Raw genomic sequence first — 15,466 nt, 5'->3', positions numbered from 1 at the left:
GGCTCGTGTCGAACATGTGTCGCAATACGCAGTATAAATAATGTTTTAATAGATTATAGCCTAAGAGTTTATATTAGTACTTGACTTTAATTACATTTAGTCTTGCAAAAAATTGATATACATAATAGTATTTTAGGATTCGACTATTTCTGGTATTTAATACGATTGATACGCCTTAATTTTTGATCTGGTCACACTCGCAGAATTACACCCACATTGAAATAAAAGAAAATAAACATTTTAAGAAACAAAAATGAGTGGAGCTCACAGAGAGGCGATTCAAAAGCAAATTCATCAAGACTGGGCGAATAGGGAATACATTGAAGTCATAACAGCCAGCATTAAACGTATTACGGACTTTTTGAACTCATTTGGTAAGAAAACATAGCATTGCATACAAACGTACATATATACATGTTTCTATGTGAGATCACATCTGCCGACATGTGTTTGTATGTGCAATTTATACATACAATTTATATACATATGCATATAATATGTTTGCATGTACAATTTTTGATTATTGGCGGACGTAAAGAGTGTCATTGTCAGCAAGGTGTATTTACACTTGTTATGAATTGTAAATGAACGCCATATCTACATACATATAACGTGCGAATTTTAGCGTCGTTTGTACATAATATTCCTGTCCGTTGTCTGTCACAAATCAGGTGCTACTGAGGTACATTATTATCCGGTAGTTATTATGTGAATACACATGATATGCAACTAGAAATATTGTGATCCCACCTATTTAACTTTCTGGCACTTTATTCAGTTTTTGTTTTTTGCTCTTCCGGATGTCCAGAGAGTTTTTCGCGATCTAGTACTATTACTTATGGTTCCCATGCATCTATAAATTATCATTTTCCATTATTATATTTGTTTTGATTATTCTCAAAGTTGTGCGATTTTGTTAAACTAGTTTCATATGTATCTTTTTGTCTTTTCAGATATGTCCTGTCGGTCTCGATTGGCAGTACTCAATGAAAAACTAACGATCCTAGAACGGCGCATAGACTATTTGGAAGCCTGTGTAGCTCAAGGGGAGACATTAACGTAAATTCGCCACAAGCTATGTTCTCACCATTATATTAAGCTTTGTACATTTATAAGATTATTAAACAATAATGATAAACCCTAGCTATGGCATATTGTTTCTGAATAATTTTTTATTATGAAGTGCCAATTTCCATGACATAAAAAACAATTGTTATTACATTGGTTGTTCTTTGAAGGCTGTCCTTCCAAGCTGTTTCTTCCTTTCACGGTTGAATTGACGGACAAACGATCCGATTCGTTTCACTGCCCTGCCCCTTCATCAAACTATGTATACACAATATATTATTAGGAATACGTCAGAGACTAGACACGCACGCTTTATTGTATGTACGAGTACCTTCGAAAGCTGTAGCCGAAGATGACGTAAATTGACTCACCATATAATAATGTCCAGACGAGAGGTATATTCTCATATTGATAATTGCTGTCTCTGGCTTTAACAGAACACATTCTAAGTGGGTTATTATAGTCCATATAATATACATGCCTACGTATTATCATCCACTGATTTGTCATAAGTTGCTGCGCTTATAAATAATTACCATTTGAGTCTGGAATAATTTATACCTACTGCACCTTCGAAAACCATTTTGTTGGGATAGCCAAAAGCGTTATGTACAAAATGAATCTCTTTATTCAGCGTACGATCGAAAGATATACAAATTTGATGAGCGGATAGACATATAATAACAGATAACAACAATTATAGATTTTTTGGCAATAGAATTATGCATGCAGATCACGATTCCGTTTTGGCAATAGAATTAGATCTTGATTCCAGCGTCTGTTGCCTGTGCACGGTAGCGCTTGATGTAAATATCCTCGGGATCGAACTTGACTTGAAGCTGCTTCCACTCCTCCGGCTTGTTATCGATGATGAACCGAATGACTTTATCAGTGTTGGACCTCTGCTTCTCGCTGCACTTGCTGCATTCTGTTTTCAAGGCGTCCGGCAGGGACTTCTTCAGCTCCCGGCCTTCGGGTGTGCATTTGCCAGTCTCAATCAGACATTTGAAATAGTTGGTGAAGAGTCGATCCGATTTCAAAATTTCATCCACATCCAAGTTATCATATTTCGTGGTATATTTCTCTTCGGCGGCAACCAGCACCACTCCAAGGAGCAACAGCGTGATTAGCAGTTTCATTTTAAAAGTGGAGCTGCAAAATAAGTAAATACAATTATGTGTTAAGTGGAGTACTTTCGTAATAGTTGTAATAGTCATTGGCACTTTTAGTCACACCCCACAGCTCAAATAATCAGTATATAGGTCTGTAGGTGGGTCTGTTTTGGTTGCAAACCAGTTTGAAGTTTAACCCAGTCTGGGGGTTTTGATGGACAGCGCCAAGGGAAATCGTTATAAATCTGATTATAGATACAAATGTATCTGAGTGGGACTGCATTGAGCTCTACTTATGAATGCCTGATTCAGAGATTCGAACTCGAGACACATTTATTGCCCTACTGAGGCTTTATCACTGCCAAACGCGAATCACTCTAAATTGTATTCAAAAACAGGTTCGATTTGGCTTTGAATAAATTAGATATGCAATCGGCAGCACTAAATGTAAATATTGGCAATCTTACAGTGGAGAGCGACTAGGTAACGACGAACTACAGGTAGATGCGTAGCAATGCAGCAGCTTGAACTAACTGACAAATGTGTCTATGAAGTTTGCTTTTATACCTAGCCTAGGCTACGATTGAACTTCAAGTGTAATATATACATACATACAGACAGACATCGATTTGTAAGCGTGTATTAAGGCTGTACATATATACAGACAAGAGACCAGAGACAGACGCTTAGGATTGTAGATACTTTAGACTTTGAAGCTCAAATCGCTATTGCTAAAAAGTCAACCCGGTGATTAGTCAATCGTCGTTATAACTTTATATAATGTGCATGGGGATAGTTAAACAAGCTTAATTTGATTTTAATATTAAGCAGGTGACATACGAAGCTATTCTACGAACTATCAAATCGCCGTGTGTGCACTAAATGGCATTAAAACGAGTGAACCGAAACACTTCAATCATAAAGTGCCTTTTGAATACTCAACGTATAACGTGCAAATACAATCAAATTAATGACTTTTCCCCATTCGATTACACACGTTTTAGCAAGGAAGCTTTGTGTTTTGTTCTTCCCAACATAAGTCTGTGGAAATTTCTGGAATACCGCTCATAAGAACACTGCATATTCTTGGATGAGATGGTCCAGAACCGTGCTCGAATCGTAAGTGATGGATAGCGACTCGCCCAATTGAAATATACATATTATTTTATCCATTCAACGAAAAACTTGATATATATTTTTGTATTATGTTTTATTGTAGTTACAAATATTGAAATGTAAAAAGTAACAAACACTTATACATTTTAGAAATCTGTACAAGGAAAGTAGCTGTAGACGTTTTTCAAATGATGGTATGATAGTAGTTTTGTCATTTAATGATCTCTGGAGGAATCATAATCTTTAGACCTAAATCTTGTTGTGTGTTTCAAAGTAAAATGTCAGGAGGCAGTTGCAGTTCGTGATCATATACATATATTTGTGGAACAAATCACAATTGAGTCTGGGCGGTACGTTGGCGTTGGAATATCGACTCAATTGTGGAAAAGACATCGCTGGATTTTCTAGCGGCATCGACTTTGTAGTGCAGACCCCGCAGGCCATAGTAGTCAACTAATGGGCGAGTTTGCTTGTGGTATGATTCGAGTCTCTTTTTCAAGGCCTCAGCGTTGTCATCGCTTCGTCGCATCAAAGGTTCGCCAGTAATCTAGAGTAATATGTGTTGGGGACTAAGTTTCTCTGATAGGAAATTAAATTATCTACTACGTACATCGTCCTTCATTGTGACTTTGGGAGGAGCAAACTCCTCGTGATAAGATCTCCCACTGGATTGGTGGATCAACCGTCCAGTAATTCTCCTCACCAACAGGCTGTCATCAATTGCAAACTCGATTACAGCATCCAGGTTAGCTTTCCTCTTGTCAAGCAGTGTGTCGAGCTAAATATACGAACAAAAATTCATTACAAGTATAGCCAATGACAGATTTGAATAGATCTACGCTACCTTTTCAGCTTGAACGACAGTCCTGGGGAATCCATCGAGAAGGAATCCGTTTTTACACTCGGGTTTGTCCAAATTGGAGTCAATCATATCCACCACAAGCTCATCGGATACCAATTTTCCAGCGTCCATAACTTTTTTCAATTCAGAGCCAAGCTTGGAACCGGAAGATATTTCCGCCCTCAACATATCGCCAGTTGACAAATGGCAGACACAGAACTTCTCCTTAAGAAGGGGGGCCTGAAACAGGTAATAATACAATGTTTTATTAATTATTATTAATCTTGGGTTTGCCGAACAGAAGAGTAGGGGAATCCCAAGGCGGGAAAACTTATTGTCATCAGAACACAAACATTAGATAATATGTTCATCTGTTTATCTCTGACATCTCATTGTTTACATGGTTTAAGTCGAAAATTGCTAATCTATATATGGGCGAAAATACTTCCTTTAATGAGATGTATGTACGTATGTATGTATGCACATGTGCCCACATGTAGGAATGCGGCCTCTGTAGTTATGCATATGGACATAGTTATATAAGCGCACTGGTTATATATCTTTGATAAAAAAAGAATTGATAAATGCGTCCAAGGTGCACGTTCACACATACACACGTATGTGTATACAAACGTGCGTCTATCACATTAATCACATTATGTAACATTGAACCCACCTGCGTTCCCTTGCCGGAACCGGGCGGACCTAACAGAATTGCATTGATTCCGGTAGTTTGGGGCTCATATCGCTCCACTGGTACAGCTAAATTCGGCGCCATCGTTTGGTTTATTTACAAAACTATTTACTTAGAGTCTTAATTCAAGAACTTAACTAAACGAACAAGAAATGAAGGTTAAACAGATAAGATAATAAAATCCGCAGGGCTGCATTCACAAATTCAGAAAAAATTTACACGAGCCACCCTATACTCATTTGAAAACAGACATGTTCCAATTCCATTGCCTCAATTCTTATTTATTTTAAATAATCTTGAACTTAATTCTGCTATCCGCAATTATTTTTTAAAAATACGAGAACAGTCTTGATACTATAATATTTTTATGTCTTGTGGCACTTAAAAATGTTGTCGAATTAAATTTCCAAGTGCCATGCCACACTGGGCATATTGGATGGCCCAGCTGTTAATCTGAACGGAATTTGAATGCGAAACAAAATTTCAACACAAACATCTGGCAGCAGTGCACAGCAGAGGTGCCATAAATATATCCTTTAATATTAAAACGCAACCTCTTTATATTTCTATAACAATTTTTTAACTATTTATTCTGGAATTCGTGTATTACAATTGCCATGATACATTTTGATATTGCCATCGCATCGAAAATATGCGTCAAATATGTCACTATATCCATGATCTTTCCACCAAGTGCAAAGCTGCCTATTCCACACGCAATCTAATCTATATATCAAGTTGGGGTACTCGTATCCCAGCAAGGTGAAATAATCTTGGTCTCCCAAATGACCCTTGAAGGAATATTTGGCGACCAGCGTCTGCACTTCAGAGTTTGTAAGCTTTTCCAGGTATGAGTTTGAGCTCCTTATGCGATCTAAAAGCAGCAGTACGACTCCAGAGTTCAGACCCGGATAACCATGGCGCTCATGGTTGTTGCGATTGTGTTGATTTCCCATTTCGTGGTTAATTGGATAATATGGGTTGCCAAAACCAGATTTTGGAAAACGTACGCGGTAACGGTAGAGGATATGTCGGTAAACTGGAGTAAGTTCCGGCGCCAGTCCATAGAGTTGATGCGGCAGAAAGTGATCAAATTCATTGAAGAGTAACCGAACATCAGAACGGAAGACTATATCACAATCAAGCAGAATGACTCTGTTTAAGCTTGCATCGGCGATTCTATGCAACCCGAGGGACAAAAAAAACATCGAGTCGCTATAATAAGAGTTGGGTCCTGAGCTGAAGTATGGCGACAACTTGGCAGCTATATCCTCTATTATGGTAGAGCAGACTTTGACGTCATACATCGTATATATCAATCCAAATCCAAATCGGAATCTTCGAATTTGCCGTTGAAGGATCTCCATCACGGAGCTGGAGCTCTCTTTGTCGGTGATTACATGTAGATGGAGTTGGGCACTCGTGTGCTTAAGCAGACTGTGTGCAAACAGATCGAGTTTTAGGTTTAGATGGTAGTTTTCTTTGGTATAAATTATAAATATATTATAGTCCGAAGAAAGGTGATTCAACTGTGCGCCCAGTTCCAGCTGCGGGGAGGAAAAGTTCAGCAAATAGTGGATAGGCTTTAAGATGGGCTGTTGCTGAAGGACCGTCGTTGTTTTTTGGGCATCGGAATATTTTGTCTCTTGGTTTTCAATGTGTGATAATTTGTTAAGGCGGCTCGAAAGAAATGCTGATAGTATGTTTCCCCGAACTAATACATGCGTGTTGGCGTAAATAATAAGAACACACATACAAATTAGTATCAGCAACAGCACTAATTTCTTCTGCCATCTGCACCGAAGTACGTTCCACGTCCAGCTCTTTGGTTTGGGGCGAACAGAATTTCGACGATTGATGATTAATGTCACATTTTCCTGCTCCTCCATTAACTGCGACTTGCACTTCAGCATACCATACATGCTAACGTCTGTAGGAAACGTTTTATGCTTTTGACTGATTGTTTTAAAGCTGTACTTTGCCATTTTTAAATTATAGTAGTGTAAGCTGCACCTGTATCATAACAATACAATACACGAAAAAATGATTATCTTGTGTTAGAACACACTGAACGGGAACTTCGAGCATATAAGCATTAGCGCACTAAACATTACGACTGGCTTTAACTAAATTTAACTGCAGTAGAACGGTAACAAGCACCCAATCCCAATGGAAAAAATCAATGGAGTTGGAGAAATATCGATGTTTTTCTCACACATCGATGTGATGTTTAAAATATTTATTTATTTTTCTTTATATTTATTGTGGGGAACCGCTTCTGGGATAGAGTTTTCCGTATAGCCTATTACCAATAACCATATAGTATATAGAGTGCCAGTTCATACAACGAATGTCCCATGTCCCAGGGCCTTCATCTGTTCACAATCGTTGTATGGCTAGGCTTAAAACTCGAAATATATAGCGATATATCGATACGTCCGTACGTATATCGCTAAAAACCTTAATCGCTATGTTTGTGTGTAAAAGAATTATACATAAATCTAATCATGCGCAGAAGAAGTAATGTTTTTATCAGTATAAGTACATGTCGTTCCAAAACACTGAGACCGAGATTTACATTAAGAAAATGTAATATTATGAGCATCGTATAGACTACAAAGTGTTCTATTGCGGTCTTCAATTGGATATACGCTTATATTTGGTGCAACACAATGGACGTTCATCGGATTGAAGTTCCTTTGCGATCTGGAGGCGGAAAAAAAATGAAAAAACGAAGGGAGCTCGATGCCCTTATAGCGCAGTCATCTTCGTCCAAAAGAAACACCCGTAGAACTGCTGGAGCGACGCATTCCCAGGATAAGCTGCTTTCCGTGTCCACGGATGACCCTGAGGATTATGCATGGGTAAGTAGGGGCCAAACTAATGATGAGACGTCAAGTACAAGGTTATTTATAATTGGTGTATACATATGTATCCATGCACATATGTACATGTGTACATGTACATGGAGAAGGAGTTTTCTTCACCTTGTTTATAACCTTTATAAGCGATGTAATATGACAATACATTAGTCGCAACCTTGATCAACGTCATGGCCGAGTGGATGAAGCAAGTACATACCTGCGTGATTCATTTGTGAATGCAGGTAATAAATACCTGGAACACATTTATTTACCTTGTGGTTTGGTTTTCCAGACGAATGTTGCTGGCACTACCCGTCGTAGCCATCGGAAAATGGCGTACTTTCGCATGTGTGGGCCCCTGCTCTTGGGAATCATTGGCATATTAATTGTTTCTATATTGTACTGGCTCTATTTCGATCTTCGCCAGCAAATGTCTGATTACCGTCAGAAAATCGAGGAGGGTAAGTCACAATTATCGCGCATACTGGACGTCTGTAGTAATTATGTAACTCTTATACTTATAGTATCTGCCATGAGCAAGAACTTCCCGGATACTCTGCAAAGATGGCATGAGACATCGTCCTATCTGATGAAAAATCAAACGGCAGTTATTTACGAAATAAACGAATTGCAAAAGGCTATCGAGGGCTTGCGCATGAACTTTAGCAGCCTCGAGGTAGCAGTGGCTGTTCAAAGGAATCGTGGAAAGGATGAGAAGATGGTGGCCGACTTTGGAGCCAAGTTAGAAGCTGTCGCTACAGATATTGAGGGTATAAAGGAGCATTACAACAAGTACATGGAGGTTCAGAAAAGTATTCAGGCTGAAACGGAAGCTTTAAAGGTACGTGATCCGCAACTATCCATAATACCACAATTTAATAAGATATGAAAACTCTTTCAGGCCAATTTGTCGCAGTTGCCGATGCTGCATGCCAATGAGATGCCCACAAATTTATCGGATAACATTGCAGATCTTAATCAAACCACTCTTAATTCCTTGAAGATGCTGTCAAACGACTTGAAAGTCGTGAACAACACATTGAGCCAAACAACGAACATGCTGGGAGAGGAAATATCTCTCCATAAAGTAACTAACTAATTGGCCCTCAATATTAGCTCTACTCTACCATTAACCTTTTACCTCTTGCAGACCAAAATAGATGATTTGATGGATCGTTCGGAAAATGTAACATCACATGTGGCCACCATAAGCAATAGCTGGCCGGAATACAAGCAAAAAGTAACAAACTTAGATGAGGCCTTGGACAAAACTGAAAAAGAGGTATGGAACACTCGTACTTGGCTTCTAATTGCTTGTTAATTCCTTTTTTTTTTATCCCCTAAGATTTCGCTCTTAAACAGCAAGAATACAATGCTTACTGCTGCAGTTGAGCAGTTGAAGAACTTTTGCATCCAGCGTATCCAGGGTACAAACAGCGAAGATGCATCAATTATTCCAAAGGTAAAAGCAACCGAGCGCATTGTTTCAGTTTCGAGCATCACAAAATTTGTTTCTACTTCGATTCACAGCCTGAAGTCAAAGCCTCTGGTCAGGAATTTATGAATCCGTCAGAAAATGCCACAGTTAAATTACAGGAAAACCCCAAACTGTAAGAAATGCAATACTGTACAAAAATATGGCATTTGTTCAAAGCTATTAATTATTCAATCCCCATAGCCCATAAGCCTGGGTGAAAGTCACAGCCAACGATTGAAGTGAATTACATTTAACACACGAAAACTGCAATGTACATATATGTAGTTCGGAGAGCTATCTAACTTAATGACAAAATATAGGATGGGGATGTACGAGTACTCGTGTGATTTCAGTTAAGTTTACTTTTAAAGTCCGTCTTAGAAAAGGTAATTGTAAATAGAAGTTTGTAAGGCAATGCAATATAATTCTTTATAGGTACAATATGCATTTTATGTCCAAATAATAAACGATTCAAGCTCACATGACCATTGCAATTTTGATATTTAGATCAGATCAGTTCAGTTCATTTCAGTCGATGCTTGCTATTGTAACTGTAATCACAATACATTTTATTTCAATACATAATAAACAAGAAACATTGAATTTAACAAATTATGGCCTTGGCGGGCTTTGTACTAATTATCTTCAGATTGATCATCGGTCTCGTCCCCGTCCCCGTCCTCATCGTCAAATTCTTCGATGTCTTCCCCAACAGAAGCGGGCTTCTTTTGCTTGCTGAGCAGCCATTCGCGATAGGCAGCCTCCTCCTCAACAGTCGGATCACTGGCCTCGATAAAGTCTTCCGCCCCATGGGTATACTCCTGCTGCACCATGGGCAGGTGATTGAACGGCATGTTGCGTGCATAGTATTTGTGCCCCCAGCCCAAGTATATTGATTCGCAAATGTTCTCGAATATGAATGTGTGGGCGCCTGGCCACACGTTCGATTGCATGATTAGGACGCGTTCCTTTTGATTGGTGTACTTGCTGGTTTGGCGTATCAGCCATGGCACTGCTATTTCCGGACTCATGTCGTTGGCGCACGATGACAAAATACTGGGCCCTGTTTCCGGTTGATTAAAGCCCTCAATCATGCCCTCTTCTTCGCCCTCTTCCTCATCCTCGACCTCTTCTTCCTCCTCCTCCATCTCTTCTCCCATTTCCTCCAAGAGTCGCATTTTCAAATATAGAGCTAGAGCCTTCTCCCGCTCCTTTTGGGCCTTTTCCTCATCAAACCACATGACCCGACCCTGGTTCAGTATATTCGATCGGACGTGGACCCATGCCACTGGAGTGGACAAGGATCCCAGCGGTTCTATTTCATATTTTTCATTTTTTAAAAGCATAACGTCGTTATCTGTAAACCCATTTTTGCAATCCAATTTGAATTGTGTGTGACATAAATGTGCTTGTATTTACCTTCAATTTGATCTTCTTCGCCTTCGTTTAAATTTTCTTCCACCTCCTCCTCCTCCTCCTCTTCCTCCCCTTCATCGAGATCATTGCCCTCGAACATTCGCTTCTCCTTTTTGGTCATGCGTCTGTAATAGCCTATGGGGGCGATGTAGGTGCCAGCCGTAATGCGGCCGATCATGGCGCGCAGGTAATGCTTTTCCTTGCCGGGAAAGCATGGATACGAGATAACATCCGCTTCCAGATCGCCAGTGAGAAACTTCTTGATTTGCCGCGAGACGACCACTTGGCGGGGCGTCACTATGGGCAGCTCAATCCAATCATCGGACAAGGAATTGACCACAAAGTACGAATAGCGATTGCAGCCAACGCCAATGTACTCGGGCGGTATATCGTAGAACTCAATTTCCTCCACCAGGGGGACATCTGCTGCTTTTGGCTCCATGATATCTAGCTCTTCAAATGGATAATTTTCCCAACCGTAGATGCCTGGAGTGAGTTCTGGACCAATGTGCGGCGGCAGTGGTCGCTCCTCTCTGTCCCGGCGCATCTTGATGGGCAGCTGCTTCTCTCGCAGCTCGTCCTCCATCATCGCCATACGGGATTGTATTTCCTCGCGAGTGAGCGTGGCCTCCACTATATAGTATGAGGCCTTCAACCCATTGATGCAGCCCCAAAAGCGGCACTGCATTATCGAGGAGTGTGTCTGCAGTCGGTTCATGGCGCAGGCCAACTGGAAGATGTCATCACTGCTAATGCTGAAGCCGCACTGATTCCAATAGAACTGCAGTTGCTGGACGCGTTCGTTGAAGGTCACAAACAGACGCATGGAGTCATCGATGGCTAACCGTAGCTCTTCTTCATCATTTGTTTTCCCGTCTTCGCCATATAAATCTTCTGCACCAACCAAGTCTTCGCCCTCAATATTGTAGGGTAGCTGCAGGCATAATTATAGTAAACCTTTCAGATTAATTACATATATCTTAAGTTAAGTACCTGCATTGATTGGAGAATCTGCTTTGCGACCTTGAAGGTGCGAACCTCGTCAAAGATTGCATTGGGCGGAAAACGCTCGGGCAAGTGAAATTTCTGCTCGCGTACATTTCTGCTGAATTCCTCAAAAAAATCAATCACATTCGGCGGACGCTCATCAATGACCCGCTTGATAATATCGCTCAAGTGATCAAATCTATTTGGAAGATGCGTATTGAGAAGATACTCGTACTTAATAGTCACAGTTAAATACACACAAGTTATCGCCACTCAATGTGCTGTACTGCTGCATTATGGCCTTGGCCACATTCACTTCATAGTCAATATTGGGAGGCTCTTTAACCAGGGCTTTGTTGAAATGGCAATCGGAGTCGAAGGCCCCCATCGATATGGTGGTCGAGGAGGACGACGATGTCGATGTAATCACTTGCGAGCATTGTGGCGACGTCTCCTGCTCCACAATAATCGCATCTGGTTTTTTCTTCTTGGTAACACAAGGCGGCGGTAGCCCCAGCTCAGAGCTGGATGTTGAGCCGAATGAGAAATTTTGGCACGAATTGTTATCCATCGTAGTATTTGTTATTATATTTATTTGATATTTGTTGTTGGTAGACTTATAAAAAAAACTATATGTGTTGTATGGCTTCAAGGCAGACAATGAATGATGAAGTAACAGCCAACATTGTTTTTAAGTTTTCAATTTTTATTTGAATTTTACAGTCGGCTCTCAGGCAGTCTATCGAAATCGAGACAGTCGTTGCCTTTTAACAGAGTTATGGGAGTTGCCTGCAGGTGTGTGTGTGTGTGTGTGTGTGTTTTTACCTGTTGTTTACCTTACATCTAATTCTCTCCTCTCTGTTTGGTGTGCGGAAAAAAGAAAGTGCCCAAGAAAGTTGCGATGTGCTGATAGTAGTAGAAACATTTCAAATGTTTATTAATTTATAAATCAATTGCATGTAGAATCTCTTTCCCGAATTCTCAACCAACTTTCTTTGACATAGAAGACTTCCCTTCCTAATAAAGGTAGCAAATAGATCGGATCGATTGGTTGCATTTGCGAACAGGGAGGGGCTGCTGCTCCAGCTGATCGAGCATAACTCGGAACCTCTGAATATATAGCACAGCCTATAAAATGTATTATCTTAATGAAACAACTCTTCCGTCGACGGAGAACTACGCCCAAAGAGAAGCCCATGCATCCAACTTAGAGCTAAAGACTGTATCCATTAATCCAGATGGTAAGTAACAAACCCCAAGTAAGCCCACAAGAGTATTGATATTGTTATTGTGCAGATACATATACGGTTCAACAAGCAATTAATGCATTCGGATTTGGATGGTTCCATGTGAAACTGTCGCTGATGGTGGGGCTTTGCTGGATGGCAGACTCCATGGAAATGGCCATTCTAAGTATTATTGGTCCGGCATTGTTCTGCGAGTGGAACGTGAGCAAGTTACAGCAAGCTTCAGTCACAACAATTGTGTTTTTGGGAATGATGATTAGCTCTAGTTTTTGGACCCAGCTGAGCAACAGATATGGCCGCAAATCGGTAAGATACTCTCCAGTCTTTAATGGTCTTCAAATTAAACTAATTAACATCTTTGCAGGCACTCACCTTGTTTGGAGTACTATTAGTTTTATATAGCATTCTAAGCTCAGTTGCCCCCAGCTATGCTTGGCTTCTAACGCTGCGAGGGCTCGTAGGGTTCACCATCGGATGCGTCCCACAATCGTGAGTACATATTGTCATAAAGAGAAACTCTTCCATACTCAAATAAATGCACATTTAAGTGTCACGTTGTATGCAGAGTTTTTGCCCACAAAGCACAAGGGAAAGTGCGTCGTCCTAATGGATGTAAGTATCTGATAGTTTGGCCTCCTACATCGAATATTTGTAATTTCCTTTTACATTTATGTACGAATATCAGTGCTTTTGGGCATTGGGAGCGTGCTTCGAGGTTGTCTTGGCCCTGGTTATATATCCCTACTTTGGATGGCGAGGACTTTTGGGATTGTCGGCTACGCCGCTATTGATTTTCACACTGCTCTCCCCGGTATTTAAATGGACTATCTATTAACGTCAAAGAAATATATTAAAAACTTTCAGTGGCTTAGCGAATCGGCTCGATATCACTCAAATAATGGACGTAACGATAAAGCCTTAAAGGTTCTAGAGCAGGTACGAACACAGGGATATAGTTCATATAGTGAAGTCAACTGCTAACGTTTAATTTGATTTGATTTTAATTGGCACAGATAGCACAGAATAATAAGCGTCATATGCTGATCGGTCGCTTGATTGCCGATGAAGAGCCCAGCTCCACCGAGAGCTTCAGGTCGCTTCTGAGTCCCAATCTGTATCGGACCACTCTCCTATTATGGTTTATATGGCTTGCCTCGGCTTTCTGTTATTACGGATTGGTGCTGGTTACCACAGAGCTGCTGGTTGCGCGAAACAAGGAGAAATATCCGAATGAGTGCGTTACATTTATGACCTCCGATTTCATGGACTTGCTCTGGATTACTCTGTCGGAATTTCCCGGTATACTGCTGACAATCAAAGTGATTAAACTGTTTGGAAAGAAGAAAACAATTGTCCTACAGTACTTGGTACTGGTCTTGTGTACTTTCGTGTTAACGACAGTCTCGAGGTAATGTTTCAATTATTATTTTAGCATCTAATAGATTTATAATCTTTATTTTCAGTCGATTCTCCACTTCGGCTACACTCTTCATTGCCAGGGGAGCGATATCAGGAATTTTCCAAGCGATATATGTCTACACTCCCGAAATATATCCCGCTGCTCTGCGATCCATAGGTGTCTCAGGATGCTCTGTGTTGGCCCGGCTCGGCGCCATGCTCACCCCGTTCGTGGCCCAAGTACTGATGGAGTCGTCCAGAGTACAGGCCGTTTCTATCTATGGATGCGTTGGACTCCTCGCAGCCATCGCGTGCGCTTTTCTGCCCCGCGAAAATATGGGATATCACTAGTTGTGTGTCGGAATGAAAGCGAAATTCGAAATCTAAATGTAATGCCTGACCCATAGCAGAAATTGCTGCTCAATTTCCAACCACATTTAAAGCATTTGCCTAGTTTTGGGCTTGTGTGTAATAACGGTGGGCACGACTAGTTTCTTAATTGTTGAAAAACTAAAATAAGTTTTCTTATTTTCTCAGTATTTTCAATGTAGTTGATGCTATTCTCAAAAGGGAATCTTACATTCAGTTATGAGTGCCAAGAAATGGAGCCTCCCTTACTACAATGATTGTAGGTTGTGGTTCTGATGTTGGTTGCTGTTCCTAAGTAGTCTCTAGGATAGCTGGAAATTCGCGGATGAATCATCTAAAATTGAGAGAAAAAAAGCTCAATAAGTGCTCAATGAGATGTGACCAAACCAAATGATCATTATGCTCTAGGTTTTTAAGCTTTTACAGTTCCCTCCTTTTTGGGACCAGAGACCAGATGCTTCTTCGTCTATATTCAGTATTGGGAGTAATTAGACTGGGATGTTTAACCCTAGTGATTAAAGTACCCTCCCCTCACCGCCCTTATGCAACAAACAATCGACTATATATAATTCATCCTGTTAATATACATGCATACATACATATGTACAAGCAATATAAATATTTAAATTATATTTTTACAAAACTGATTTATATATTACAACAATACGAGTGTGGTGTGTGTGGTATGTAAGGGAAGGGAAGGGAAGGGATGTGCATACGTACCATACATTAATATATACTAGCATAGTGTGACAGCTATAAACTTTTAGAACGTATTTGTGTTTGTGTGTGTGTGTTTGTATTAGAAGTAGATGAGAATCTAAGCACATACATCTGTATGCATATGTGTATGTATGTATGTATGCAGCTATGCACA

The 15,466-nt window shown here is 40.3% G+C and overlaps 7 protein-coding genes across 9 annotated transcripts; 3 read left to right on the top strand and 4 right to left on the bottom strand.

Moving 5' to 3' along the window:
* Nucleotides 1-187: 187 nt before the first annotated feature.
* On the top strand, nt 188-1,158 carry LOC111075097 (probable protein BRICK1-B). Its single transcript, XM_022368194.2, has 2 exons — nt 188-374; nt 954-1,158. Exons 1-2 carry the CDS (start codon nt 254-256, stop codon nt 1,061-1,063), a joined length of 231 nt encoding a protein of 76 aa, XP_022223886.1. The 5' UTR covers nt 188-253; the 3' UTR covers nt 1,064-1,158.
* A 520-nt stretch (nt 1,159-1,678) lies between these two features.
* Nucleotides 1,679-2,753, bottom strand: LOC111075072 (ejaculatory bulb-specific protein 3). The gene is made up of 2 exons (XM_022368158.2): nt 2,648-2,753; nt 1,679-2,220 (listed from the first exon to the last, which is right to left on the bottom strand). The coding sequence occupies exon 2, from the start codon at nt 2,205-2,207 to the stop codon at nt 1,827-1,829; it is 381 nt and encodes a 126-aa protein (XP_022223850.1). The 5' UTR covers nt 2,208-2,220; nt 2,648-2,753; the 3' UTR covers nt 1,679-1,826.
* Nucleotides 2,754-3,380: 627 nt separating this feature from the next.
* LOC111075071 (adenylate kinase) lies at nt 3,381-4,999 on the bottom strand. Its single transcript, XM_022368157.2, has 4 exons — nt 4,814-4,999; nt 4,141-4,377; nt 3,907-4,074; nt 3,381-3,843 (listed from the first exon to the last, which is right to left on the bottom strand). The coding sequence occupies exons 1-4, from the start codon at nt 4,913-4,915 to the stop codon at nt 3,628-3,630; spliced, it is 723 nt and encodes a 240-aa protein (XP_022223849.2). The 5' UTR covers nt 4,916-4,999; the 3' UTR covers nt 3,381-3,627.
* A 395-nt stretch (nt 5,000-5,394) lies between these two features.
* On the bottom strand, nt 5,395-7,023 carry LOC111075070 (xyloside xylosyltransferase 1). Its single transcript, XM_022368156.2, has one exon. It carries the CDS (start codon nt 6,814-6,816, stop codon nt 5,419-5,421), a length of 1,398 nt encoding a protein of 465 aa, XP_022223848.2. The 5' UTR covers nt 6,817-7,023; the 3' UTR covers nt 5,395-5,418.
* Nucleotides 7,024-7,305: 282 nt separating this feature from the next.
* On the top strand, nt 7,306-9,783 carry LOC111075083. Of its 2 annotated transcripts, XM_041591872.1 has the most exons (8): nt 7,307-7,695; nt 7,988-8,156; nt 8,220-8,536; nt 8,597-8,782; nt 8,846-8,977; nt 9,041-9,157; nt 9,226-9,305; nt 9,374-9,783. In XM_041591872.1, the coding sequence occupies exons 1-8, from the start codon at nt 7,504-7,506 to the stop codon at nt 9,378-9,380; spliced, it is 1,200 nt and encodes a 399-aa protein (XP_041447806.1). In that variant the 5' UTR covers nt 7,307-7,503; the 3' UTR covers nt 9,381-9,783. The 2 variants fall into 2 exon arrangements, with proteins under 2 accessions (XP_022223867.2, XP_041447806.1); XM_022368175.2 differs by having other exon boundaries at nt 7,306-7,695; nt 9,226-9,783.
* Nucleotides 9,718-12,241, bottom strand: LOC111075114 (radial spoke head protein 4 homolog A). Its single transcript, XM_022368222.2, has 4 exons — nt 11,836-12,241; nt 11,582-11,774; nt 10,592-11,522; nt 9,718-10,529 (listed from the first exon to the last, which is right to left on the bottom strand). The coding sequence occupies exons 1-4, from the start codon at nt 12,144-12,146 to the stop codon at nt 9,808-9,810; spliced, it is 2,157 nt and encodes a 718-aa protein (XP_022223914.2). The 5' UTR covers nt 12,147-12,241; the 3' UTR covers nt 9,718-9,807.
* Nucleotides 12,242-12,427: 186 nt separating this feature from the next.
* Nucleotides 12,428-15,196, top strand: LOC111075113 (synaptic vesicle 2-related protein). Of its 2 annotated transcripts, XR_002607889.2 has the most exons (9): nt 12,428-12,816; nt 12,872-13,128; nt 13,187-13,311; nt 13,371-13,434; nt 13,508-13,633; nt 13,687-13,758; nt 13,836-14,230; nt 14,286-14,697; nt 14,758-15,196. XR_002607889.2 is itself a non-coding variant. In XM_022368221.2 (8 exons), exons 1-8 carry the CDS (start codon nt 12,711-12,713, stop codon nt 14,569-14,571), a joined length of 1,431 nt encoding a protein of 476 aa, XP_022223913.2. In that variant the 5' UTR covers nt 12,428-12,710; the 3' UTR covers nt 14,572-15,196. The 2 variants fall into 2 exon arrangements, 1 of the variants encoding a protein (XP_022223913.2); XM_022368221.2 differs by having other exon boundaries at nt 14,286-15,196.
* Nucleotides 15,197-15,466: the final 270 nt, after the last annotated feature.

The sequence above is a fragment of the Drosophila obscura genome, unplaced genomic scaffold (genome assembly GCF_018151105.1).
Source record: "Drosophila obscura isolate BZ-5 IFL unplaced genomic scaffold, ASM1815110v1 contig_151, whole genome shotgun sequence".
NCBI lineage: Eukaryota > Metazoa > Arthropoda > Insecta > Diptera > Drosophilidae > Drosophila > Drosophila obscura.
This window is presented reverse-complemented; position numbering and strand designations above follow the sequence as displayed.